This window comes from Chelonia mydas, chromosome 17 (genome assembly GCF_015237465.2).
Source record: "Chelonia mydas isolate rCheMyd1 chromosome 17, rCheMyd1.pri.v2, whole genome shotgun sequence".
Taxonomy (NCBI): Eukaryota; Metazoa; Chordata; order Testudines; family Cheloniidae; genus Chelonia; species Chelonia mydas.
The window spans coordinates 2,757,428-2,782,862 of record NC_051257.2 but is presented as its reverse complement, the minus strand read 5'-3'; the positions used below and the strand labels follow the sequence as shown (position 1 = coordinate 2,782,862).

Sequence of the window (25,435 nt, the reverse complement as noted above, 5' to 3'; positions counted from 1 at the left end):
CCCCTTCCCAGCCCCAGCTCTGACAGGGGAGAGAGGGCACATCCATTACACTAGAAAGGTAAGACTACTGATATTAAAATATGAGTTGTGTGCTTTTATTTGTAGAATAAAAAAGTTAATTATTATGAAGTTTTTTTTAATATAGCGCTTTTATCCAAAGCACTTTACAAATAGTTATCCAACAGTACAAACAACATTTGGAAAGATCATTAAGTGGTCCACCGAGACCCTCACCAATTTTCAAGTGGTCCGCAGAAAAAAAAAGTTTGAGAACCACTGCATTTGTGTGCTTTTTAAATAGATAGTGTCTCTTAAATGATAGTCTCCCACACAGCATGTGAGTTTAGGCCATTTGATGAGCGGACATTAAAATCCTACTCTCAGAACCTGGAAATTCACACATTTACCCTGCAGCTGGGAGGTGTAATTCCCATCTCAGGTAGACGTACACGTGCTAGCTCTGCTCAAGAAATGTGCACTAAAAATATCTGTAGCAGCATGCGTGGCGGCTAGGGCTAGCTGCTCAAGTACGTGCCCAGGAGTCAGATTGGATTGTGCCCAGGCTGCTGCCTGTACCACCATGGGCACCACATTTTTAGAGTGCTAGCTCGAGCAGAACTAGCTCATGTTTGTCTACCCAAACAGGGAATTACACCTCCCAGCTGCTGTGCAGATGTACCCTAGGAGTCTTTGGACACAGAGTCAGTTTGCTGAAGTTGATAATATTTAAATCTCTCGGTATGAAATGTACCAATAATTCAATTACAAGGCTTCATAGATGATCACACTTTATTGCACTACACAAAGTGCCTTTTGTTTTTGGGTTTGTTCTTGTAGTTTTAAGGCAATAGCATCAAATGGGATCTTAACTGAAGATCTGACAACTGGTTTTAATGCAGATTTCGTTATTCCCCCCTCAGCAAAGGAAACATTGAGTACTACAGCGAAAAGGTCCAAGCCGAAAGCCTTTCTAGAAAGGCAACATCAAATAGAAACTGGATGTCGGCTTGTGCAGAAGCCTTGCACTCCCTGTGTGACATATTTGTGAAGCTAGTGAAGGAACACACACATTCAAATACTGAGAAATTGTGAAACTTCCTTAATAATTTTACATCAAGACCAGGTAGTCACTAAACCAGGAAAACTGCACAGACCTCTTGGGACCTATGGCATATTCATCTTTTTGTTCATTAATTTTCGCTGCATTTAAAACCTTTGAATATGAGGTTCACTTTTATATTCAGTGCTTTCAATTGCTTATTTCAACAGCTTCCCTGGGACAGCTTTTTCTTCATCTGAGAGTCCGAACTGTAACTAAGTTTATGTAACTACTGGATGCTAACAAAAAATAGAGTAGAATAAACCCAAGCCTGAAAACTTTACATCACAGACTAAAAATAGCTTCCTTATATCATTTTTTTAAATATATAGAAAACCAAGAAGGTAAATGTTATAAAGATGACCATTTTAAGATAGAATTATTTAATCATTTGTATCCACACAGTGTGCAAAACCACAACAGTTGTGGGTAAGATTATTTCCTTTTGGTTATTAGGATCCTATTTTCTATATCCTTCCCTTGCAGCATATGAGACAAAGATGTCTTTTCCATCAGACATTTTAACCTGCTTTGCATTGGTCACAACTAAAAACTGATAGCATTTACTTTTCAGCGACACAGCATCCCTCAAACTTCTCCCTGCCAATCAACATTGTAGGGTTTGGGTTTTTTTTTTTTTTTTTTTTTTTTTTTTTTTTTTTAAACATTTTTATACACACGCACACACACACCTACAAAAGTATTTGGATTTTGTGTGAGGTCAGATCACTAAGTACCACTCCCAAGTATTATTACAATGAAGACACAGCGTAAAAACAAGTAACAAATGTATTGCATGCGACTTACCTGCAATATGTCTCTGTGACGCTGTAACGTGTGCATCAGTGCTGCATTCAGGGATGGGACTCCCGCACTGTTGGTGTACTCTGCCATTTTGTCATTTATTCCAGTAAGCTACAGAAAACAACCAAAAACCAAAGGGACACTTTTCTGTAAAGGTGCTACAATGCTGGTTAACATGTTTTCAGTGAGGTATTTACCAACCACTGTTACCAGTGTTACTAAACATCTTGTTTTGTTTAATGGAGGTGTACTGCAATCTGTCTCATCAAGTGCGCATTCTACAGCCTATGCAGGAACGTTATATCTATTAAAGTCTTCAACGCCCTATTAGGTATTGAAATAAGAATATGATAACTCATTTACCTTTCCCAGAAGTTGCTCAATCTCCACTGCCATGGTTTCAAACATTCGGTCTTGGCTCGACCCATTTAAGAGAGGAGTTGTGTCAGAACTAAGGGGAAAAGAGCAGCAGCAATTACTGAAAGGCACAACATCCTTTTGTGACAATTCGGACACAACGTGTCAATATCAGACATAAGTACAAGGGCAATTTTATTTTCTAAATAGGTTCCTAAAGTCAGAAATTAAATTTAGAAAAAAGATACATTTTCCCCTGTATCAACTGCCTCATTAGTTCAATACCTCAGTTAAAATACCATGAGATATATACCCCGCAAACAGTCTAAGGCCACGTCTACACTTACAAGCTTACAGAGGCACAGGTGTCCTGATACAGCAGTGCCGCTGTAAGAGCGCTCGTGTAGCCGTGTTATGCTAACGGGAGAGAGCTCTCCCATCGACGGAATAAAACCAGCTCAGCAAGCTGCGGTAACTATGACGGCAGGAGAAGCTCTGCGGCCAACACAGCGCTGTGCACATGAGCACTTCTGCTGGCAAAGCTTATGTCACCTGGAGTGGGGGTTGTTTTTTTCACACTGCTGAGCTATGTAAGTTTTGCCAACATAAGCACCAGTGTAGACACAGCCTTACTTCCCTCTAGAAGCGAGTACCTGGTACTGAATCATACTGCACCTTACGTCAGAAATCATTACTTGCCGAACAACGATGTTTCTTTCCCACACTGTTCTTTATTATTCCATTTTAGCAGGAAAGTGGGTTTCAATATTAGTATGTTATAATTACGTAAATGTACATTAACAATACAGTGTGAGAAACTCCTGCAGACACATTTTAAACAAGAACATGCCACAGAGAAAAACTGGGATAAACTGTGTTTTCTACATAGTCCACCTCCCCTATGCTTGTCAACGCAGTTAAAAATTATACAGGGAAAAAAAAAATCACACACAAGCAAGGGGATAGGAGCGAACACACAAAAGACCAACACCTGTAAGGTAACAGCTTACATCTTTTGAAGGCAATACTCTTTTCTCTGGTAACCTGCAATTATGGAATAGGAAGAAGAAAGAAAACTAGTGTCTTTTCTACCGTCCATCTTTCTCTCTGGAAGTGAGAAGTCAGTGGTATGTCCACGTTTCTGGCAAACACTGCACAATACAACTCTGGCAACATATATGAGAGACAGAGAGACAGAGAGAGAGAGACAGAGAGAGAGAGAGAGAGAGAGAGAGAGAGAGAGAGAGAGAGAGAGAGAGAGAGAGAGAGAGAGAGAGACAGAGAGAGAGACAGAGAGAGAGAGAGAGAGAGACAGAGAGAGACAGAGAGAGAGAGAGAGAGAGAGAGAGAGAGAGAGAGAGAGAGAGAGAGAGAGAGAGAGAGAGAGAGAGAGAGAGAGCGCGCGCGCGAGCAGGCAGGGATGGCGGCAGCAGCCCTGATTCAGGAAGGGAGTGGTGACTCCTGGCGCTGCTCTTGGGCTTCGTCTGGGAAACAGATTCTGGGTCACTCTGCTCACCCTGAGCAATGTTAGAAGAGACTCATTCAATCTGACAATACATTTAGACTCAATCCATTTTGGTGTTCTCTCTTTGAAAACACAGCAAGAGAGAGAACTGTTGTGCTAGGAGAGGGGGAATGTGGCTTTCAAGGGGTAGGACTGCAATCTACTAGTACTTCTTGGGAAAGGCAGATAAAACAAAGACAATCAGACCAAGGTTTGTTTCTGTGGATTGGGGGGAGTGAAGAGAAAATGAGAACACAATTAACTAACACTTGGCAGTCAAGTTGGGCGGCTTCCATTTAGGTGTCTTAAGCTCTATTATTATTTGTATGGCAGAAACACGGGCAGACCTCAATCAGGGATAAGGCCCCATTGTGCTGGGTGCTACATGCAATAAAACATGCACTCCATGCCACAAAGAGCCTACTGTTTTAGCCTCTAAGCAACAACAGGTGGACACAAATGGAACCTGGAAGAGGGGAGAAAGAAGGGAAAGATGACAGTGGCACAATCATGTTCAGAATAAGCAGCAGAGGTCACAGTACACGGGATGCCTAGATATTGTTGAATATTTGGTAGGCAACCCAGTAGAGGGGAGCTTTACGGAAGGTTTTGAAGGATGAATATTTCTCTCACTTTAGGATTGCAGCGAGTTCCAGAATGACTCCTATTGCAATAGACACATAATTAATATACAGTGACTGATCAAGACAAGGCTGCATGTGCATAGGCACCGTTTATGAAGTTAATAATGTAACTGTCTTCACATTTCAGAAAGAATTAGAGTCTGGTCCTCAAGGTGGAGAGACTTATAAAACTTAACTATGCTTGACTGGGGAACGCACATAAACCTGACACTAGCAGATGAAGAACATTTATTAGCTCTTTTGGTAAAAGGCTTATTTTTAAAAAGGAGTTCTCACTAGTAATCCTGAAGGAAAACTTGAAACTAACGGCTGTACCTGTATGGGTTAGAGCAGAGGGCTCAGAGTCAGAACTCCTCAGTTCAAACCCCAGCTCTGCCATGTATTCACTGTGCAAGCCTGGACAAGTCACAACAGCTCTGTGCCTCAATTTCCTCATCTTTACAATGGGGAGTATAATGCTAGCCAGACCACATGCAGATTTGATAGGCTCAATTCATCAGTATCCAAACTGCTTTCCAGCCTTTGAGCTGAAGTCCTTAAAAAACTGCAAAATGTTTTCTAAACCAATATACAACTTGAACACAGACGGTGCAGCAAGTTGTACTGCCATACTCAAGGACACAACCCCTCTATGGATTACCACAAATACAAACTAAATCTTAAACATAATTCCTCCTAATGATTTACATCATGCTAACGACGCTCCACTGTCCTTGATCCATTTGTGGTGCCCATTCACCACCACCACCACATCAAGATCAGCATATGGTTCCTAATGCCCAGGAAGGACTATTCTAATGAGCTACTTGAAAAACTAAGCATCAAACAACAAAGAAAAGTGGAAGATTAAATGAATCAAGAGTATTTAAAGCAGCCTTTTAAAAAAACATTAAGGAGTCTGTTAGTACCTATACCTGTCGCGTCTTCCCTCTCGGGCGCTGCTGTGACTGTAGCTTGTGCACAGTTTGCTAAAGGAGACCAACTTCAGATCAAGCTCATTCTCCAGCTGTCTAGCCTGTTTCCTGAGATCTGGATAAAACAACACGATAAATATGAAAGGTTAACAGGTCCCTTTACAATCCAATATGTTTGGGATTTGCTTTTTTACAACAAACCATTTTGGGTGCATAACAAAGGAGAGGAAGTCAGAATAAGAGACTACATCATTAAAAATAAGAAGTCAGGCAAGATATGTTACAAAAGAGATTAAATGCCTAGATGTATGCACAAGTCATGAAAATACAGAAGTAATAATTGTTCCATCACAGCAGATCAGACTAGTGACCCAGAGACTTAGCCAGGATGGAGAAGCCCTCTCGTGGTTATTTAGAACTGGACTGAATGAAGTACTGGAGAACACGCTGTTTAGATTTTTAAGCTCCATAGGTTAGGAACCACGTCTTCTGCTGTGTTTTACATGATGCCACTGTTATCAGTACACATCATTATAAAGAAATATCCCAGCATTTGACACATGGCCTAAATGATCTCCCTGGTTACTAGTGTCTACGAATATTACGCAGTATGGTCTCACCTACACACAAGACCAAGTCAGCTATGGCAAGTTAGAAACTACCAAGTTTCAGCCAAGTAAATTGGAAAATCCCAGTTACAAATGTCTCTAAGGAATTCAGGCACACAATTCCCACTGCCTTGTATGCTCCTAATTCCCTTTGGCACTTCTGAAAATCTCCATCGAAAGTTTACCAGCTGCTCCCCTCCAGTAAATATCAGCTCAGTTCTCTTCTGGGGTGTAATAGGACTCAAGTCCTCTTTAAATGCTAGTCACACTTTTACAGAGACATCATCAGGCTGAATGGGCCACAATCAGACCAGCTTTGTAGTTTTATACCTGCTTTTGCAACATCTAAGTCTTTACATGTCTTTTCCCCTCACAGGAAGATTTTTTTCCCCCCCCCCGAACACACTTCCTCATTAGCACAGCCTGATCTTATACTACTATTTACAACAACACTTTGATCAGTAAAAATTTTCAAAACCAAAATCCCATGCTTCCTCTCTTGGTCTTCATTAACTCTACCCTTTCCTGGTCATTCCCAGAAAAGCTTTCACAGTCATAGGAACACAGGATGTATCAGACTAGATGACTGGTGCTTCAAGCTGGTATACCACCTTTAGGAGAGGAAGGCAAAATGTCCCATATTCAGCCTAGGCAACTGGTGATAGCATACAGATAGGTTGTCAACTTTTTCACACCATAGACCATTTTAGAGAGATCTTTTCATGAAGACTTTCCCATTCCTATCTCCAAAATTTGATTCACCTCTTCTGTAAAGCAACTACAGACCTCTGGTTACAAGAATAAATCAAAGTAGGGCACTATTAAAGCAACAATATAGAAATAAACTTGTTTAATACAGCACAAGTGGACGCTGGGTTAACTCCCATTTTGAATTTGTGCTATTTGTTTCTTCTCCCCGGATACAGGACTTCACCTGTGCGAGAACCAAATTTGTCCTTGTTCCCTGCAACTTATCTTGCATGTTAGCTATACATCCAATTTCAGACTTTGTTGGCATACTGGTCAGCAATGAGTTTTCATCTAAGAAACCCACAGTACAAAGAGATGGGAAGCACATGCAACAGATGCAGAGATGAGACTTGGTTTTGCAATTTGCTGGTCAAAATGAAGCTTTAGAGAGTAGAAACCCTAAAAGAATCTGTGATGGGGCTAGAGCTAGCAAAATGCATTTGTGTTTGAAAAGTAGCAGATGCTTCACTAGAAGGACACGCGGCTCTCCAGGTCTCCTGGAAGCAATCAGCAGACCAGGCGGAAAATGGTTGCAAAGAGAGTATACGGAAGGAGGAGAAGGAAATCCTTCTTGACCATTGCAGGCCATCAGTTTATGACTTTTAACATAAGTGCGATGCTACTCTCCTTTTTTCTGTTTTCAGCATATATTTACAGTAGTCTTGGGGTTGCTGAAATAAAGCATCCACAAACAGAAAACCAAACACACAGCTATATTTCTACAGTGTTAACATGGTCACGGTGCATAGTCCTATCAAAGCTCCCAAAGCCTGAAGAGACACAAGATACATTCAAGGATGGGGAGCAGTCAAGGTCCAACTTCTCTCCTAGGATCCTTGGCAAACTGAGCACTATGGCACCCTTCACCCTGGTCCCCAATCCCAGGACAAAACGTGTGGAAGACCTAGACAATGGCTGGGAAGGGTGAATTTTTCCAAACAGGCCCTGACAGAATTAAAGCAGCCCACTGCCAAGGGCCTGAGCCCTGCATGAGCTCGAGCTGCTAAAGGTGGGGTCTTTTCTCCAGACAGAAGGTCTCAGTTGAGCCTGAACCCCACCCCTCCCAGCCGTGTGTTTGTTTGGGGGCTTCCCCTTCCCACCCATGACTCAGAGAGAAACACCCCCAAAGGCAAGGCCGGTAATGGGACCCCAGGCCACACCTCACCCAGACAGGCCCCTGCTTCTCAATACCATGATACCCCCCGCAGGGACACCCCTCCCCAGGCCACCCGCCAAGCCCCTCAGATCCACCCCCAGCTCCCCTGCTGAACCCCCTCAGACCCAGCCCCCCCAAGTCCCCTCAGACCCAGCCCCCCTCAGACCCAGTCCATCTCTCCCAGACTCCCCCGACCCACCCCAGCTCCCCTGCTGAACCCCCTCACACCCAACCCCCCCAAAGCTCCCCCCAAGTCCCCTCAGACCCAGCCCCCTCTCCCAGACCCCCCCGACCCACCCCAACTCCCCTGCTGAACCCCCTCAGATCCAGCCCCCCTCTCCCAGGGCCCCCCGACCCACCCAAGCTCCCCCGCTGAACCCCCTCACACCCAACCCCCCCCAAAGCTCCCCCCAAGTCCCCTCAGACCCAGCCCCCCTCTCCCAGGGCCCCCCGACCCACCCCAGCTCCCCCGCTGAACCCCCTCACACCCAACCCCCCCAAAGCTCCCCCCAAGTCCCCTCAGACCCAGCCCCCCCGACCCACCCCAGTTCCCCTTCTGAACCCCCTCAGACCCAGCCCCCCCCCGAACCGCCTCAGGGCCACCCCCAACCTCCGGGCTCCCCCCCAGATCCCCCCTCTCCGGGCCCCTCCCGCCCCAGGGCCCCCCCGCGCCGCACTGCCCCCCCCCGCCTCACCTTCCCAGTAGTTGCTGCTGCTCCCCGCCGCCATGTTTGTTATCAACGTCAGCCTGCTCCCGTCCCCGCGAGCCCTAGCGATAGAGACCAGGAGCCAGAGCGTCCCCCCGGGGCGCTGGGACCGACGGGACGTGTAAGCCTCCCCGCGCGTTGCCCCCTGGCGGCCCGCGCCGGCATAGCAGGGCTCTGCCGCCTGCCCACCCGCGCGGCCCCCGCTCCATGTAACGCGCTTTTCCGCCCCCCCCCCCCCCCGGCTCAGCACCCAGGGGACAGGGACCCGCCCCAGCTGAGCACCCGGGGGACAGGGACCCGCACCCCCGCCCCGGCTCAGCACCCAGGGTCCCCCCGCCCCGGCTCAGCACCCAGGGGACAGGGACCGCACCCCCCCCCCGGCTCAGCACCCGGGGGACAGGGACCCGCACCCCCCCCAGCTCAGCACCCACGGTCCCCCCGCCCCGGCTCAGCACCCAGGGGACAGGGACCCGCACCCCCCCCGGCTCAGCACCCAGGGGACAGGGACCCGCACCCCCCCCGGCTCAGCACCCAGGGTCCCCCCGCCCCGGCTCAGCACCAGGGGGACAGGGACCGCACCCCCCCCCCCGGCTCAGCACCCGGGGGACAGGGACCCGCACCCCCCCCGGCTCAGCACCCAGGGGACAGGGACCCGCACCCCCCCCGGCTCAGCACCCAGGGTCCCCCCGCCCCGGCTCAGCACCCAGGGGACAGGGACCCGCACCCCCCCCAGCTCAGCACCCAGGGACCGCGCCCCCCCCCCCCAGCTCAGCATCCAGGGGACCCCCCGCCCCAGCTCAGCATCCAGGGGACAGGGACCACACACACCCTGGCTCAGCACCCAGGGGACGGGGACAGGGACCACCGCCCCCCGGCTCAGCACCCAGGGGAGCTGGAACAATTTTCACAGTGGAGGTGCTGAGAGCCATTGAACCAGAAACTACCTCAAGCCAGGGGGTGCTGCAGCACCCCCAGGATGGGACAGGGACCCCCACCCCGGGCTCAGCACCCACAGGATGGGATGGCCCTCGGCTCAGCGCCAGCCTGCAGCAGGGCAGGGCATGCCATGGTGCAAAGGTCGCCCAGCCACGTAGGAGCAAACAGGCCAGGCCCACACAGAGGCAGCACCCCCCTCCCCCACCAAGCACCAGCCACGCTGCCAACCCCCAGCATCTAAATATCACCCAGCTGGCTTTAAAAAAAAATCATTTTTAAAAATAACAACGAGCGTAAGGTGTCTTTGGGCTGCTATGGGGACGCTCAGCTCACACGTCCATGCTTTACCCCGAGCGGGAGGGCTACTTTAATTTAAACCAACCAAGTCCCCCATGAGCATGTGCCTCCAGGAGCAGAGGCTTTACAAGCACCACCAAATCTCCCAAGAGTTGATAAGTGCCTGGGTGTGACAAGTCTACTCACCCTCTCCCCTACCCCTTTCCTAAGGGGCCAATCAGCTGCTGTGCCTCCCACCAGCCTCTGGGGAGGTAAGTTTTACATCCAGGCGCCTACATTTTCATAGCAGTTTTGCAAGGCTCCATTTAGATTCTTAAGAAGCAGTTCTTAACTATTCAGTTAATTTGCATCATCTAGTCCTGGGGAATGGCCACTCACAAGAACTGCCGCCCATACAGGCTGCTTTCCCGCACAGAGGCCTCTGGCCCATAGCCAAGGGATCCCCCCCTCAAAAAAAAAAAAAAAAGCCCAGCCCTCTCGTACCTGCTGCACATGAGCAGGGACCCTCCATCCATGATCCATTGGCAGTTCACAACATGTACAATAGCTACCTATTTCGAGGCAATAAAAGTGACAAACAGGACAGAGGGTTTTTTTGTCACTACCTTAGTGTGTTCTATACCAATATTATCTATTTAAGAGCAGCTAAGGTCCTTGGCATAACTATTGCTTGAGAACACTGAGCGCATACAGCTCTGCTTTACTTACAGAAGACACTAGGGGTGTCACACACAAAAAAATTCCTTCAAACAGCGGGTCGGTATCCCCTCATCAGAGCTGGGTCCAGGAGCCTGTTCAATGTAACGTACAACAGCTGCAGTTGGCAAAGGCACCAATAGTTTCAGACCGATAGTTAATAGATACAATTACTACTTGGCAGTGGTCTATTACAAGACACCACAGCTTTGTAATAGGGCTGGCGTGAACAGCCTGAAATCTTCCTAGGTGTCTGTACAGCACCTAACCCCACAGAGCCCCACACCTGACAAGTGCCTCCGGCTCCTATTACAGTGCAGCCCAGAACACTAGCAGGCCTGATACATCAGTAATAAACAGCAGCTCAGCACTTCACCTTGCCCTGCAGTTCCTAAGAGCCTCCTGGAGCTGTAGTAACATTCTTCATGCTGGTTGCATCTGTTTTACTGCAGAAAGACCCATGCCTGGTCCCATGGCAGATAAACAGTCCCCTGGAGCTTAGCGTGTAAACAGTCTTGGAGAAACCTCATTAACTACAGCTCACAGCAGTGCTGACAGCAGCCTACAGCACCCAAAGCAGTTGTCCTCAGAGCCAAGTTTTACAGCATTATCCTCACACGGGCTTTAATTTTCCATTCACTTTTGCTATATGGGTGGGAAGCTGGCTGCTGGCCTCCAGTCCAGCACACGAGTTTGGGGCATTGTGTTGAGAGTCAAAAGCAGTGAAGCAGCAGGTACGTGCCATTAGAGGGGCAAGACCCAGAAGGCAGGTGTGTAGTAAAGCACAAGCTATGGCTCACATAGATTTGAGTCTTAGAGGTTGCCCTGTTGGACATCACAGATAGTTTAAGAAATAACAGGAGGTTTGAGAGGGAACAGGGACTGAGGGGCCCAAACCAAGACCCTTCACTCCATGCAGGCTAAGACAACAAGGCAGCTGCTTTGCCACTCTCATGAAAGTTACTAAGATTTCAGCCATCAGCACAAGAGACATCAAAATAATTTTAATAGAGTATTAGATCTCAGAATACATGTAAAAAAAACAGCACGCTCCTCGTACAGAAAGTTCGGTCTCACATGGCACACAGATTGGCTTCTCTTAGTTAAGCTAAAAGTCAACCATTTTAAGTCCCTTTTTAAAAGTTTACTTTTGAAGGCACAGTGCATGGACCTATGCACTCCAGAGACAAGTGCATTCAGCTGGTGCTGGCACCTCCAGAAAAAGGGGGGGGGGGGGCAGGGGTGCTGACAGTGGCTGTCAAAGATAGGTCAAGGATGGCATGGGGTGTTGCAAAAAGGGGCAGGGAGTGCAGTTTGTTCAGAAAAATCAGTTAAAAAAAGCCAGCTGTCATTGGCATAGAAGAGCTGTACATTTGCCCGTGGAGAACTAAGCAAAGAGACTCATCTGGTGCAGTCTCCCACTCTCAGGTATTTACACCCACTCACCTCACACGCATTCACCTACGGTAGCTAGTTCACAATACATTCTGTGAAGGGAAAGGGCTGATCCAATGCTCCGAAATGCCTGTAGATTTCTAACACAATTTATTGCTTGTGAGGCAGAAGTTTGATTTAGAGAGAACATCTTCATATGAATGAGGAAGCCCCAACTCCCACGCAGAACCAGGTATCAAAGCAGGAAAAGCGAGAGCCAGAAGATCAGTCTGAGAAGGCAACTTTAATATAAAAACCCAAAATTGATCTGCTTTTGACCTTGAAAGCAAAAACTCTGGGAATCAGGCAGGCTTAACATTACTGAGTGATAGCCCACTGGATCCTGAATAATAGGCCGAGAGCTGAAGAAATGGAGCAAAGTCATTTACTCAGCACAGCTGTAACCTGACATGCTACTTTTGTGGCCCCTGCAAGAGTGAGAGAAGATGTAACAGCAGCTCCTTAACACGGTGGTATAAGGAAGGGCAGGAGCTCCCTGCTTAGCCTGCCTGCTCCCATCACATACTTAACAGCGTATTTAGCAGCTGTTCTGTTAAAAGGTTGAGAAATGTATTTGCCATGTTAAAACATTTCCACAATGATCTTCTCATCAGTTTGGCAGCTGCATGGAGCCAGTACCTTGAAGACAGTCCTATGGCAGACAATACAGCATGGGAGTAGGTCCATCTACTACATATGGGGCATGTTCTAGGCAGAGCTCCTCTCCTGGGGAGAGGAATATAAACAGCCTCACAGTGCAGAATTGCCCCGACTTCCAATATGAAGCCTTGTTTTAAAAGGAAAAGGGGCTGCACATAGCTCTCTCTACCCAGAGTTCAGTTCACACCTTTCCAGTGGAGACACTCGCTCATCTACTACATCAAACCCATTTGGTCAGGGAATTGCTGGTGCTTCACATGGATACTCTGGGGGAGACGGGTATAATCAGGGCAGCAGCCAGGCCCAGGTTGTACTGGAGACTCTCCCCGACATGGTAGCTGATGAAATGCTTTTAACACAAGTTGGGGATGTAAATAACAAAGCTCCAGTCTCTCTGGGTAACTGACGAGGAGTGTGAAGGTGAACACTGGCAGTACAGCCCCACTTCTTGACAGAGGACCAAGCTGCAGACTTAATACTAGCAACTCTGTTCCACCCAACAAATACAAGAGAGCCGACAGGTCACAACACACACGCCCACTCTTTCCCCCATTCAAATCGGATACCTCCCACGCAATCACGTAGGAAGAGAACTGCGGTCTCCTACACAACGCTTGTTACATCTGAAGTTCTCTGAGAAGCCAGAGAGGAGACTAATAGGAAAGGCAGTGAACAAACACCATTAACCTTTTGCAGAATTTAGTATTTCAGCAACTGGTGGGTTACAAACAGATCTTACTGTCTGGTTCCCTTGGTAGCTGCATTTCCACAAGGGCAGCGAGGTACTGTTGGGTGCATACAGCAAAGGCTGGAGAACCTCAGACCTTGTGTCTTACAAGAGGATTTCCTTCTTCGCTCCAGCTGCAATATCCTGAGTGGGTCCACCAGTGAATCATTCATTTCATGCAAGAGCCAGCCTGTTTACTGCATCATCTATTTAATTCCTGCAAGTACTATACTCCTGAAGCAAGCAATACCGGCATTTGCTTCATGCTTCTGAGCCCTAGCCCCCTCCTCAGAAAGGGGAGGCAAACTAGAAAGACAGCCAAAGGCATTGGAAATCAGGAGGTCTGAATCCTCCCTTGGCACAGAATCCTCCCTTTCTAGAGGAGCCTTTTAGCTCCAACAACTAAGTTTTGAAACCAAGTGTGTTCTCAGGTAGCTGAGAGGTCACTCAGCTCCTGTTTACACATCAAGTGCTATCCAAACATCCCTCTTCTCTCTCTCACCCCCACCCACCCCCCTCCCGCTGTGCTATGGTCACTGACAGCAGCCATCTCACTATGAAAGAGCAGGAGGGACATTTAGAGGAACTCTGCTTGTGGTCCTTGAGCAGCGATATGCCCATCCTGCTGGCTGGATGTCAGGCAACATCAGGGTTCAATACAGGAGAAAAGAGGTCATCTTTTAACAATAGCAGTGGCCAGTAATGGGTATTTTTCTGTGTCAGATGGACCTGGGAGAGGAATTTAAGTCTTGCAGGTATTTGAGACTGAAGCCGAGTCATGGTGATTCCGCGAGCTCTCAATGCTGCTGCAGAACACTAGCTGTGTTTTCTCGGCTGTGGCCAGGGTTAAGAGCTTTTCAAACTCCAGCAGACCTGAACAAGGCTGAGCAGGCACGTCAGTGACTAGCGGCACTTGGACAATACCCATAGTGAGCGATTACCACCATCTGTTTGGAAACCCACTCAAGTTACTCTCGGAGCGTGCTACCCTGCCATGCTGCTATTACTCCTCACTCCTGGGTTACTAACTTTGCCTGTCTGGGAATGGAGACTAGGTAAGTGTCATTGGGCTGGCTACATGGCCAGCCAGAAGCAATGGGCGTTCTGTACAAGACTGTTCAAGTGAACTGGAGGATTTTTTCTTAAACTAGAGAATGGCAGAGTTGCCCAGCTACTGGACACCCAACTCCTACTGGGTTAACTGTAGCACTCTCCCCCTTTGGCTGGGGAGCTTCTCACACCTGGACAAGATTATTCCACCTGTCAGTCTTCAATACAGAGGCAATTTCATGGAGAGCCCGACTGTAAAAAACTTATTCCCCTGCAAACAGGTCAGAAGCATTAGGAGCCTGCAGTAGAGCAGAGCAGCCCATAGTACCTCTGTACCCTTGTAGTGGAATGGAGCAACCAAAAACCAAGCTCACTGTCCATTTCTAGAGCCACTCACCGGCAGCGCAGCTGAAGTCTTGGCCATAACTGATCAAGGCTTCCCCAAAACGTATAGAGTGAAAAGAATAAAAAAGGTAGAGATAAATAATGGCTTTAAAGCTTAAAACTATGGACCCCACCAGGCATTTGGTTATTACTCCACTATCCACACGCCAGGCTGGACTGTCGAGAAAACTGCTAGCACATACTAATAAGTTGCCTTCCAAGTGTTTCCATTACATGGAACTCCAACCCCTGACCTAGAACCCTGACTGCGTTCACAGCCTCTGACATCAGCTGACATGTGCCTAAGTAGGAATGGAGCAAAGAAGAACCCGGGAGGTTGAGAACTGCCACCCACGTCTCTGGAGCTTACACATTCTGCAAGCTAACGTTCCAGATCTCTGAAGCATAAGAGCAGCCCCACATTGTAGGGCTTGTCCATAGGGAGCTTTCCTTTCCACGTGGGGTCTCAGGGTTTGCTAGAGTACAATGTTTCTTCTTCAGTGTCTGTCTCATCCTGGAATTCGTGGCTCAGGAGGGATTTTTTAGAGCCGGTGGACATCATGCGGATCTCGTCCTCGTAGTCATCATTGTGCTGCCGGAGGCGATGGAAGCCATCCTTGTGCCTGTTGGACTTGATGGAGCAGACGCACCAAATGATGCAGGCTGTGAGGACCACAGCTGACATGGTGGCACCTGCCAATGAGAAAACACTTAAGTCAGGGCCATGTGAGTACCTGCACTCCTGCTAGACACTTCCAGCTTTCCTGACACTTACAGCATGAGCTGTGCCCATAAAAGGGACGAGCTATAGCTGCTTTCTTCATCCAACGGTGCCAATGCACCTTGCCCCTAACCTGCAGCAAAGGGCCCTTCCTGTGCAGCAGCTTCAGATGGGCAAAGCTGGGACTGGCAGAGGGTAAACCCAAACTTTCCTCGAGCTAACCAAGAATATGACCTCTGGCCTCCACAGGTGATAGCCACCTTATCCTTGAACTCCTCCAAACCCACGTAGTGATCTGGCAGGAGCCAGCTGTGCTGCTTTCAAGGTGGCAGAGGGTAAGGAATGATACTGTCTTACTCCCATGGCAAAGTAACGTGGACTTGTCAGAAGCAGGCTTTTCCCATTGCTATCACCATCCCCCCTCATTAGCCAATCCACAAAGGGCCTCACTAAGAGTGCTGCAAAGATCTCCAATAGCCACCCGCTTAGCTGCAGACATGGCATTAGCGGGCATAAACGTTGTGGGATAAGCCAGCTGGAATAAACACTGTACCTAGAATAAAGGGCAGGGGAACGACTCAGGACCATAGACTAACTTAGTGTTAAGGAAGCGTGGAGGGGAGAAGAGAAAAATTATGGTCAGAGCTGGATCTCACATCCTGAATGCGCTCAAATAAAGGGTCCTGAAAAGACAGTCTCTCACATTACCTGCTACAGTTACCACGAGCTCCCTTGAAAAGCCAAATATCCTGTTATCCATGTCAAACACAATCACCACGGAGCTGGCGGCATCATGGCGCACCTGCACCTGGAGAAACAAATGGATGGGCAGAGAACGTTCAATATTTTATGTTAGCGTCCAGGTAGGAGAGAAGCACGTGGTAGGCACATGGACTTGCCAACAGCAAGTGTGATGCAGAGGAAGTCATGCCTCAGAACTATCATGGTGGGAAGTTCTCTTCCATCCACTACACAAGTTAAATACAGCTACACTGGGCTGAAAAGCAAGGCTGTTCAGCAGCTATTGAAGACTAAATAGCTGAAAAAACAGATTCGAGTAAAAATTAGGCAGGACTCTTAAACGAGTCTAGTAGTCTAAGGAGGCCACAGACAAGACAGGGAAACAGAGATCCTGTGATTCGGTTGCACACTCACCAAGACATGCTTCTGCTGATATCCTTCAGCTGTGGCACTGATGTTATGTAAACCTGGAGCCAACAGCACATGGAAATAGCCACCTTCCTTTGTGTAGACTCTCACACCTTCATTGAATACAATAACTGCCTTAGACACTGGCTTGCCACTCTTGTCTTGAACAAATCCATGGACTCCCTTATGAACCTGAAATCAAGAGTGTCAGACGCTCAGAGTTCAGATACAGGGATGGTGGGAGATACACGAGCATATTAGGATTTATTGAAGTGTGAAACAGAACACCACCCTCTGCTTAGTAATTAAAATGTGCAATACAACGAAGGGCTGCTCATCTCACCTTGAGGCGAAGCGTTATTGAGAGATTAGCCAATTTCCTGGATGATACACCACATCTCAATCCTCTGAACCTACCACCATAGGACTTCAGCAGCAAGGACCAGGCCTCATGTATCAATGTGCTCCCCTACAAGCCCCCAGGAGTTTCTTCTCCAAGAACCATTAATCTCTCACCTCCACAAGCATGCTAAGGAGAGACTTCTTATTCTCTGTCCACAGATTAGGGAGCTGTCCAGCACTTGGAAAGTAACAGCAGCTGGTATACACTGTGATCTCAGGGCAATGGCCAAAAGTAACACTGAAATCCTGAAAAACAGGGGAAGGGGTTGTGACATGGACAGTGTTTAAAAGGAAAGCTTTGGAATGAGGTAACTGGTGACTTCGGCATAGTTTTGTCCAGAAAATCTGTTCCTTTAACACTACAGTAGAACCTCAGAGTTACGAGCTGACCAGTCAGCCACACCCCTCATATGGAACCAGAAGTACACAATCAGGCAGCAGCACAGATGAGAAAAAAATAAAATAAAAAGGCAGCAGCAGCAAACAGTACAGCACTGTGTTAAACTTCTTAAAAACAGGAAAGCAGCATTTTTCTTCTGCATAATAAAGTTTCAGAGCTGTATTGAGTCAACTGTCAGTTGTAAACTTTTTAAAGAACCAGAACTTTTCGTTCAGATCTACAAAATCTCCATTCTGGAGGTGATTGTAACAGTTTCTACTGTAGTTTAAGCCTGGCTATGCACGGAGGCGGAGTCTAATCTCTATGAAATACCTTCATACTGCCCAGGTGACTGTGCCATTCTGCCCCCCGGATGACACCTCCTGGAATGTTCTTATCTGTACAGACAGACAAGAGTCAGAAAATCATCTGACAAGAGTGGACCGCACAAAAACAGCCACAGTCCAGGGCATCATATGCACGTACCCGACTCATTTGTACAGCCTGGCTGTCCTAGATGCATTGACGGATGGTTGTTTGCATACAGAGATGCCAAATGTCTCAGAGTTTCTCTATTTTCCACTGTAAAGAGAAAGTTAGAACATTAGCAGGAGGTGGGAGTAGGAGCTGCCTTTAACTGAGGCAGACTAAATTAACGACACAGCACGGTGCACAGACTGCCTCGAACAGGGCTCAGTTTCTAACCTGCATTTCCTGAACATTACGATTGGTCAAACGGATAGCGCCACTGAGTCCCATTGCACTGGTTTGTTTTTAATGGCTCCCAGGTCAAATACTCCCAACCCTTCCCACAATGGACAGTTAAAGTCATTACCCTGCATAGGCTAAACGCTGGCAGCAGTGCCCCAGCTGTCTTACACGAGGCTTGCATCATTAGCCAGGAAGTCTCCTAATTTTCATTTCGCTCTCAATTCAGCAATAAGACAAGCTCACTCAAACCCAGATAACCAGCTATGCTGGCCCAGAACAAGCCTGCAGCTGAAAACTGGACGATTGAAACTATCACTGATCCTAAGTGCTGAGTGAGGAGGCTTGGGAGGAGTTAGTTGTACCTGTCTGCACAGGTTTATCATACGGGTAAGTTACAAGCAGAGAGCCACCGTCCAGGGCAACAGAGAGGCTGAAATCTCGCTTCAGGATCAAGTTCTCAATGATTGCTTTGGTCTCCGGCTCTCCTATCCCAGAATACAAGGAGAAATTGCCTAAAAACAGAACAAAGGAAGTCACGAGAGCTCAGCAGAAGACTTTCCCTCTGTGATGGTAAAGGCTTCCAGAAATACACTCTTGGCTCGTGTTTGTACTGACGCCAGCTGCAAGTGATTAGAAAGGTATTTCTGTGGGGCCACTGCCATAACAAGTGGCACTTGACAACATTTAAAAAGACACGTGGCCACTCAAGATAGTCAATTAACGGCAGTCAGTGGCTGCATTCATCCACCACCTCCAATAGACCTTGCAGGTCACTATTTCCCACCATGATCTAGGGAGCAATTCTTGCACGTTATCATCACTTCAGTCACATAACTGATGCCATTGTTCCCAAAAATCAGTGCTTCACGCATTCCCAGGCAACAAAGCCAGCCAAAACATTTGTCAGGAACAGACTTGTGGTGTTCAATGTAATAGCTCAAGATAATGGAGGAGGAGGATGGCAGCAAAAAGGAGGAGAGCTTCTGGGTTTAAAAGATCCTCCACCCCCCTCCCCCCCAACCATGAAGTCACTATCAGTCATTAGGGGTGTCTGATCTCTAGATTCTGCTAGAGAGTATCATGAACTAGGATTTTCCTTTCCTTGCAAAAAAAGGGTATTTACAGTTACCCTCTGTAACCTGTCTCAACTCTAAGATCATCATGATATCCCAGCTAGTTAGAATAACTGAGGCATAACTGAAGCGGTCGGGGTGCTGGACCTTGCAACAACATGACTGACACCAAGTCGAGAGTGGTTATCAGGGAGATCAGTTCACCACTGCGCTGGTTTTTGCCAAGAGACTAAACGTTAACTAGCTTTACTTGTGAAGTCTGTGTCCAGATCTTTGCCGTGAGCATTGGTTTGTCCAGTCTTGGACGTGCAGTCTTTCTCCTGAGCGATCTCGCGCCCGTCTGGATTTAGGGAAGGCACAATCACAATTCTTGTCCTGTCAATGAGCTACACACAGAGAGAAGCTTAAGTTCAGCATGCTCGGCAGACTCCCCGCTCCCTCAGAGAGGAACCCAGTACCTTAAAGCCAATACGTCGACAGACCCTGAAGAATTCCCTGCCCTTCACTTGTTCAGGCGCCAAGCAGCACTGCCTACGCGGCAGAAGAGTTGGCCTTGGGTTTTCACCACTGTGCCCCAGATGGCAGGGATAGGGGTCTGCAGACCCAGGCCAGCTGCTGCAACCCCTGTGCTGCCAGCTGCCTCACAACAGTGAGGGTGGGACACCTGAATGACCCACCCACCATCAACTCCCATGATCTTTGCAGGAGCCTTCCCACCACCACGCATGGTTGGGCCCCAAGAGAGTTTACATTGTCCTCAGACACCCCGCGCCAAGTCATCTGGATTTCATATAACCCACAGCCCTGCATGAAGAGGAGGATGGTTTTCGGCAGTAGCCACTCTTTGTTCAAGCTAGGGCCCCATGGCGGGTGAGGAGGGTGTCACAGACGCTGGCTCCTTACCTTGGTGATGGCTGCGTTCTTTTTGTAGTTCATACAAAGGAACTCTGCCAACGCCAGGAGCAGTTCTGTGCCAACCGGGGCATTTCCATGGATACCAGCAACAAAGCGGATCTTCGGCTCCTCGGGCTCAGACTGGTTGGGTTTGTTGGATATTTCGAGGGACCACATTTGACGGTACTCAACGCTGTGACCCAAGCTGCCAACAGATGAGAAACAGAAGCGCTGATTATTTATGGCTGAAGAACCACCTCTGGCCTGGCCTTTGCACAGGTCAACAAGGGGCTGGACGGGGGCAAAGCTGCTGCCCAACAGAAAGGGACAAAGGAGAATTCCCTGTAACACAGAGGGAGGGGACTACAACAGTAAACGTTCTGCCTAGCCAGCGTTCATACAGAACATTGGCCTCAAGTTACTCACCAACTTGCACGTATGCGTAAGAGCAAAAGGATAATTTAACCTATTCCAGCAGTGTCTGACACATGGAGAACGTCAAAGCCGGGTATGTGGAAAGCTAGTGAAATAGCTGATTTGGAGATGGCAAGTATTCGTGAACAAGCAGTCAGAACTGATGAAGGGGGATGTTATGATAAAAGGGCACATTTCAGTCCCTTCTCACAGTCCGGGCCCACAAAGTTCACAAAAGCATTAGAATAACCCATGTTGTAGCATGTTGGCCCCTGGACAATAGAGACAAGGTGGGGGAGGTCACATCTTTCACTGGACACACTGTATCGGTGAGAGACCAGCTTTCAAGCTTACAGAGGTCACCTCTGGAAGAGCTCAGCGTGGCTCAAAAGCTGGTCTCTCTCACCAACAGAAGCTGGGCCAATAAAACAGATCATCCCACCCACAGTGGCCTACAACAAATGAAAAGGTGCAAAAGGGAGTCAAAGACTGAATTAGCCCAAGCAAAGAGCTTGCTCATAATTCAAGGACTGTTCAAATCAAGGTGTGGGACTGAAAGTCTATGAATCAAAAAAAAAAGTCAGAAATTAGTCTTAATTTGTGGGCAAGAGAGAGAGGACGGCTATTCCACCCATTGCTCCCTTCTGAGATCCTTAAGGAAAAACAGACTTTGGGGGGCGGGGGAAGGTAGGGGGCAGAATACAGAAATGAGAGAGGCAAAGCTGGCTGACAGATAAAGGAGAAAGAACAAGCTTCACCACTTCAGCTGTCACCCTAAGGTCCCCTGGGATGCAGCGTGACAACGCTGTCTTCGTTGACCTGATCCTGAGAGACATCCTCACCAGACAGGTGGGGACCCAGATGACACCACCACCTCTACAGGCTCCAGCCAGATCCCATATGCCACTTGGGATGTGACATTTTTGTCTTCCCTCCTCCCCCATGTGTGTCCATTTCCTCCCCTACCTTATTTCTTCTCTTTTCTTTCTCTCTCCTTTTTCCTTCTATCTAATAAGTCTGGCTTATCTGGACAAAACTGCAATATTTTGCAACATTGATATAAGCCTGTGACCAGAAACGCAGCTAAATCGAAAGTCCTAAATGGCCCAGTGCTGATAACATTTTGCCAGGTCTCAGGGGGTTGAGAAGACCATGCAATGTGCCTCTGATTTTCCAGCACCAAGGTTACAATGTGACAGAAGCGGCATTTTCTCTCTGCTGTTCTTTTCTCTTCTCTCATGTGTGCTCATCTTGTTTGGTCTTCTAGGAAATGGGACTGGACTTTTAACAGCTCCAGCTTATCTCTACTAACTTCTTCTCTTTTCCCCAACAGGAGAGTTATCTTTAGTGCCCTCTAGGAGCTGGTCAGACAAGATTCTCTACAGGTAAGAGAACAAGGGATGTTGTTAAAATGAAAGCCCTCTCCTATACATTTCAAATGCTTTAACTGTTTTTCCTTTTTTCCTGTATCTTTAAAAAAAGAATTTACAGCATGTTTGCGAGGTGCCAAGCATGGTCATGTTAACACCTCTGACTCCTTGGGCCCATATATGCCAACTAAATGAATACAGTATAAAAGGGATGCGGCCTAGGCCCATTTAAACCCCACTTTTGACATGTGAGGACTATAACCCCAAGGATTACATTTCATCAGTGACTGGATTTCCCACTGACAAGTGAACAGAGGGACACCGCAAACCAAATTCCATGCTCTGAAGAGGCTACAGCTGACTGCACAAGCCATGGGTCACTGCCATTCATGAAAGAAGTGGAAGTGAGACAAAGACGACAGCCAGGGACTGATGTAACTGGAAGCTCAGAGGCTACAGATGAGAACGGCAGCTCTGGAGTAAGTGTGGGCAACACACTAGCATTGCCAGGCACGGCATAATCAGGCAAACAGTATGTGGAAGACATATAAATCTGCCAACACTAGTCATAAGCGAAGAGACAGAGCGAAGGACCACAGCAGACAGAGGAACACAAGTGGGTGGGCTGGTTAAAGGTGGTAACCCAGAGGTGGTCTCTAGGGCAAGAGTGATCTGGAAGAGGGTACAAGGTCATAAAGGAAGAAAAGAACAAAGGAATGTCTGAGATCATAATGCATGGGACACCAGAGGGACAGAGCAGGACAGTGCCATTCAGGACGCTCCTCCCACTGATTGCTTTCATTAGTGACTCTACCAATTTGGGTAAGATCAGAGAGGAGGGAATGCAGAGGTAAAGGCACTAACTGGAGCATATGGAGAGACACGCACACAGATCTGGCATTCAAGAGCAGAGGCAGGGTCTTCTTTACCCGGAGAGATACAGCTCTTCTCCAGGACCTTGATGTTTCCATCATGTGATGGATCAAAAGCTCATTTAATGCTGGTCAGGGACTCAGATTTTTAACTGAGATACCTACTCATCTGCTTCTTGCTTTCCCATCAAGATCCTTCAAGACACACACAATGTATCTGCTCATTTCTGCCTACAGCCTTCCCTCCCCGAAAGGGCCTTTTGGATTCCGCCATCTTTGCCCCTTCATATTTCAGTCTTTTTCCCCACCTGTGCCAGACAGCTGCCCTCTACTCAGATTGAAACCCCCCAGGAAAAGGTTTGGTTACAGTGAAAACCCAGAACCTCTATGGCTTTGAGATGAGAGCTTCATCCTAGATCCAGTACAGATACCTGCTACAGGTATTGTCTGTCACTTAGATTAGCCACCTTCGGGTGGGGACGGTCTGTGTAACGTGGTGAGCGTACTCATGGCAGGAACATCACAGGCTGGTTGCTACTGTACAGCCCCAGGCTGTCCCTTTGGGAGGCCATGCGCTAGAATCAGCATCACTTACTTGGTGAGATTTGTGATCTGAGGGTAGTTCAAGTTGAGGGCTCTGAGAAAGTCAGACAGGTCTTTGTATGGACGGTAGCGGTAGGGAGAAACATCCATTGAAGAGGTTAGCACGAGGCGTTCCAAGCCATTCTCCGCTGAGAGGTCTTTGATCAGGGTCTCAAACTCCTTGGTGGAGGGATCGCTAGTGTCTCCATTGGTGATGACCGGGGTCTTCCCCTCCTCAACTTTGGAATCTGTCCGTGAAAGAGTGAAGTTGACTTGCATCACGCCTCTGTCCCCGACGTTCACGGTCTTGGTAAGGGGGTTATACCTGACAGAGGAGAAGACATACGAGGAAATTGAAAGTAAGTTCAATCACTCCATTTGTTGCAATATCTTGCCCAGCTGGACATCCTGTTAGACTGTAACCTTTTCTCCATCACATACTAAGCCAAGGTGCACAGTAAAGGAAAACAAGACAAAACAATAGCAAGGCAGCTCTGAGACAAGACATTATGAATACCATGCTAGGAAGAGGACCCAGAATCTGAGTGGGAGACAGTGATCACCACATATAACCACAGTTCCTACCAGCAGGTGGGCGGGGAATTCAACAGTCCAGCTGCTATGGTACAAGGCTATCAGATGGGACTATCATGGCCGCTTTGACTGGAATGGTGACCAGGCTTTGGCAGATCCAGAGCAATTAATGAAGTTATTCTTGAGCAGCTGTCTCTAAGTTTCTCCTAAATACATACCCACTTATTAAACACCTGGGATCGTTCTCACAAGAGGAGCCAAGCACTCCCACAGTTGGCAGTTCTGTGGACTGAATTCTCTCTACTGGAGAGTTAGTTGGCTGGCCCCTAGGGGGCGTGAAGCACAAATCCCAGAGCTCACTTCTGGCCGCAGGGGAGAGGAGCTAGCAACACAGCTGAATTAGGGGAAGGTTTGTCTGAGATCAGTCCTTTGTCCAAGGTGCCAGTCACTCACCCTCGGGCAGAGGCTGTGATTTTGTAAGTCCCCAGAACCAACAGGCGCCAGTAGTCTCCAGCCTTATAAGTGGTGACAGGGTGATTGATGTCAGCAACGCTAATAGTAGCATTTGAGATGCCCCTTCCGTCTGTGGCGTCCAGCACAAAACCCTTGACACCTCGGTGAACCTGCACAGAGGATCAGAAAACCACCATTGTTCAGTGACAAGTCTCTGGGGCATTTACACCACTTAGCATTGTGATGTCCTTGCACCCCAGGAGTCACGGCAACAAGCAGCAAATCGCTGTACATTCCCTTTCAGCTCCAGTCCTGCGGGACGTGAAGGAAATCCAGGCTCAAGTTCCAAACGTACCCTGTAAATACCCCGTTTGAAGTCAGTTTCATCTGAGGGGCACAACTGTTTCACTCAAGACACAGGGCTACAGTACTTTGCTACATGCCTTCATTTAGCATCACGTCTGAAAATGCCTCCATAGCACTCCCATTCCAAATCCCAGGGAAATGGCAGCATAGGGCCTCTGCCAGACTTCTGAAAGGCAGAGATACCCCAGGTAAAGTTTTTAAGCCTGCTTCTGAGCATGCATTACATGCTTAAGCTTTTATAAAGGATTTCTGCTGTGTTCACAACTCATCTTGTGTTTTTTCTGATAATCAGGATGGTTTCCCTGGTGACACTGCAACAATTCCCATTCTGGCCAAGCAGCAGTGCTTATTCCAATCTGCAGAGGAGCCCAGAGTTAGACACACTCAGGATCCCCTAATGGGAACAGACTTACAGGGGATACTTCAGAGGCACTGTAAAGCATTATGTAGCATTTCTGTCCCTGCTGGCTGGTTATTGTAGCATCTCACCTGTTTTATGAACTGGAGCAGAGACCGGTGGTTCTGCTCCCAGTACTTTGGCAAGTCTTCAGCATTTGGGTATTTCACACAGCCTAACTCAATGGTCACTTCAAAGCAGTTTGTGTTTACGTAATTCCAATCTTGCATCCCACCTAAGGCAGAAACAACAGAACTATAATTAAGAACCTCAAAATCTTCTTACAACAATCATAAAATACCCTGGCTGTTAAGTTGTAGAGCTTTGAGAAGTCAGACACACAGGGTGAAATTCTAACAGCAAAATGCTGCCTTGTAACAGAAAACTGAAG

The 25,435-nt window shown here is 47.8% G+C and overlaps 2 protein-coding genes across 4 annotated transcripts in view; both read right to left on the bottom strand.

Moving 5' to 3' along the window:
- Positions 1 to 8,733, bottom strand: part of GOSR1 (golgi SNAP receptor complex member 1) — a 67,934-nt gene extending 59,201 nt beyond the window's left edge. The window contains exons 1-4 of one of the 3 annotated variants that reach the window (XM_037880349.2): positions 8,532 to 8,733; positions 5,317 to 5,437; positions 2,267 to 2,354; positions 1,907 to 2,014 (exon numbers count right to left, since the gene is read on the bottom strand). In XM_037880349.2, coding sequence (XP_037736277.1) covers positions 1,907 to 2,014; positions 2,267 to 2,354; positions 5,317 to 5,437; positions 8,532 to 8,565 — 351 coding nt within the window. In that variant the 5' untranslated portion in view covers positions 8,566 to 8,733. The remainder of the gene's footprint in view (positions 1 to 1,906; positions 2,015 to 2,266; positions 2,355 to 5,316; positions 5,438 to 8,531) is intronic. The other 2 variants (XM_037880350.2, XM_037880351.2) reach the window with 2 other exon arrangements.
- Positions 8,734 to 11,461: 2,728 nt separating this feature from the next.
- The window catches only part of CPD (carboxypeptidase D), a 36,500-nt gene continuing 22,526 nt past the window's right edge, over positions 11,462 to 25,435 (bottom strand). The window contains exons 10-21 of the mRNA XM_007057759.4: positions 25,137 to 25,279; positions 24,282 to 24,451; positions 23,308 to 23,619; positions 20,066 to 20,261; positions 19,413 to 19,548; positions 18,452 to 18,601; positions 17,865 to 17,960; positions 17,712 to 17,776; positions 17,114 to 17,245; positions 16,604 to 16,789; positions 16,157 to 16,256; positions 11,462 to 15,420 (exon numbers count right to left, since the gene is read on the bottom strand). Of these exons, the coding sequence (XP_007057821.3) occupies positions 15,194 to 15,420; positions 16,157 to 16,256; positions 16,604 to 16,789; positions 17,114 to 17,245; positions 17,712 to 17,776; positions 17,865 to 17,960; positions 18,452 to 18,601; positions 19,413 to 19,548; positions 20,066 to 20,261; positions 23,308 to 23,619; positions 24,282 to 24,451; positions 25,137 to 25,279 (1,913 nt within the window). The 3' untranslated portion in view covers positions 11,462 to 15,193. The remainder of the gene's footprint in view (positions 15,421 to 16,156; positions 16,257 to 16,603; positions 16,790 to 17,113; positions 17,246 to 17,711; positions 17,777 to 17,864; positions 17,961 to 18,451; positions 18,602 to 19,412; positions 19,549 to 20,065; positions 20,262 to 23,307; positions 23,620 to 24,281; positions 24,452 to 25,136; positions 25,280 to 25,435) is intronic.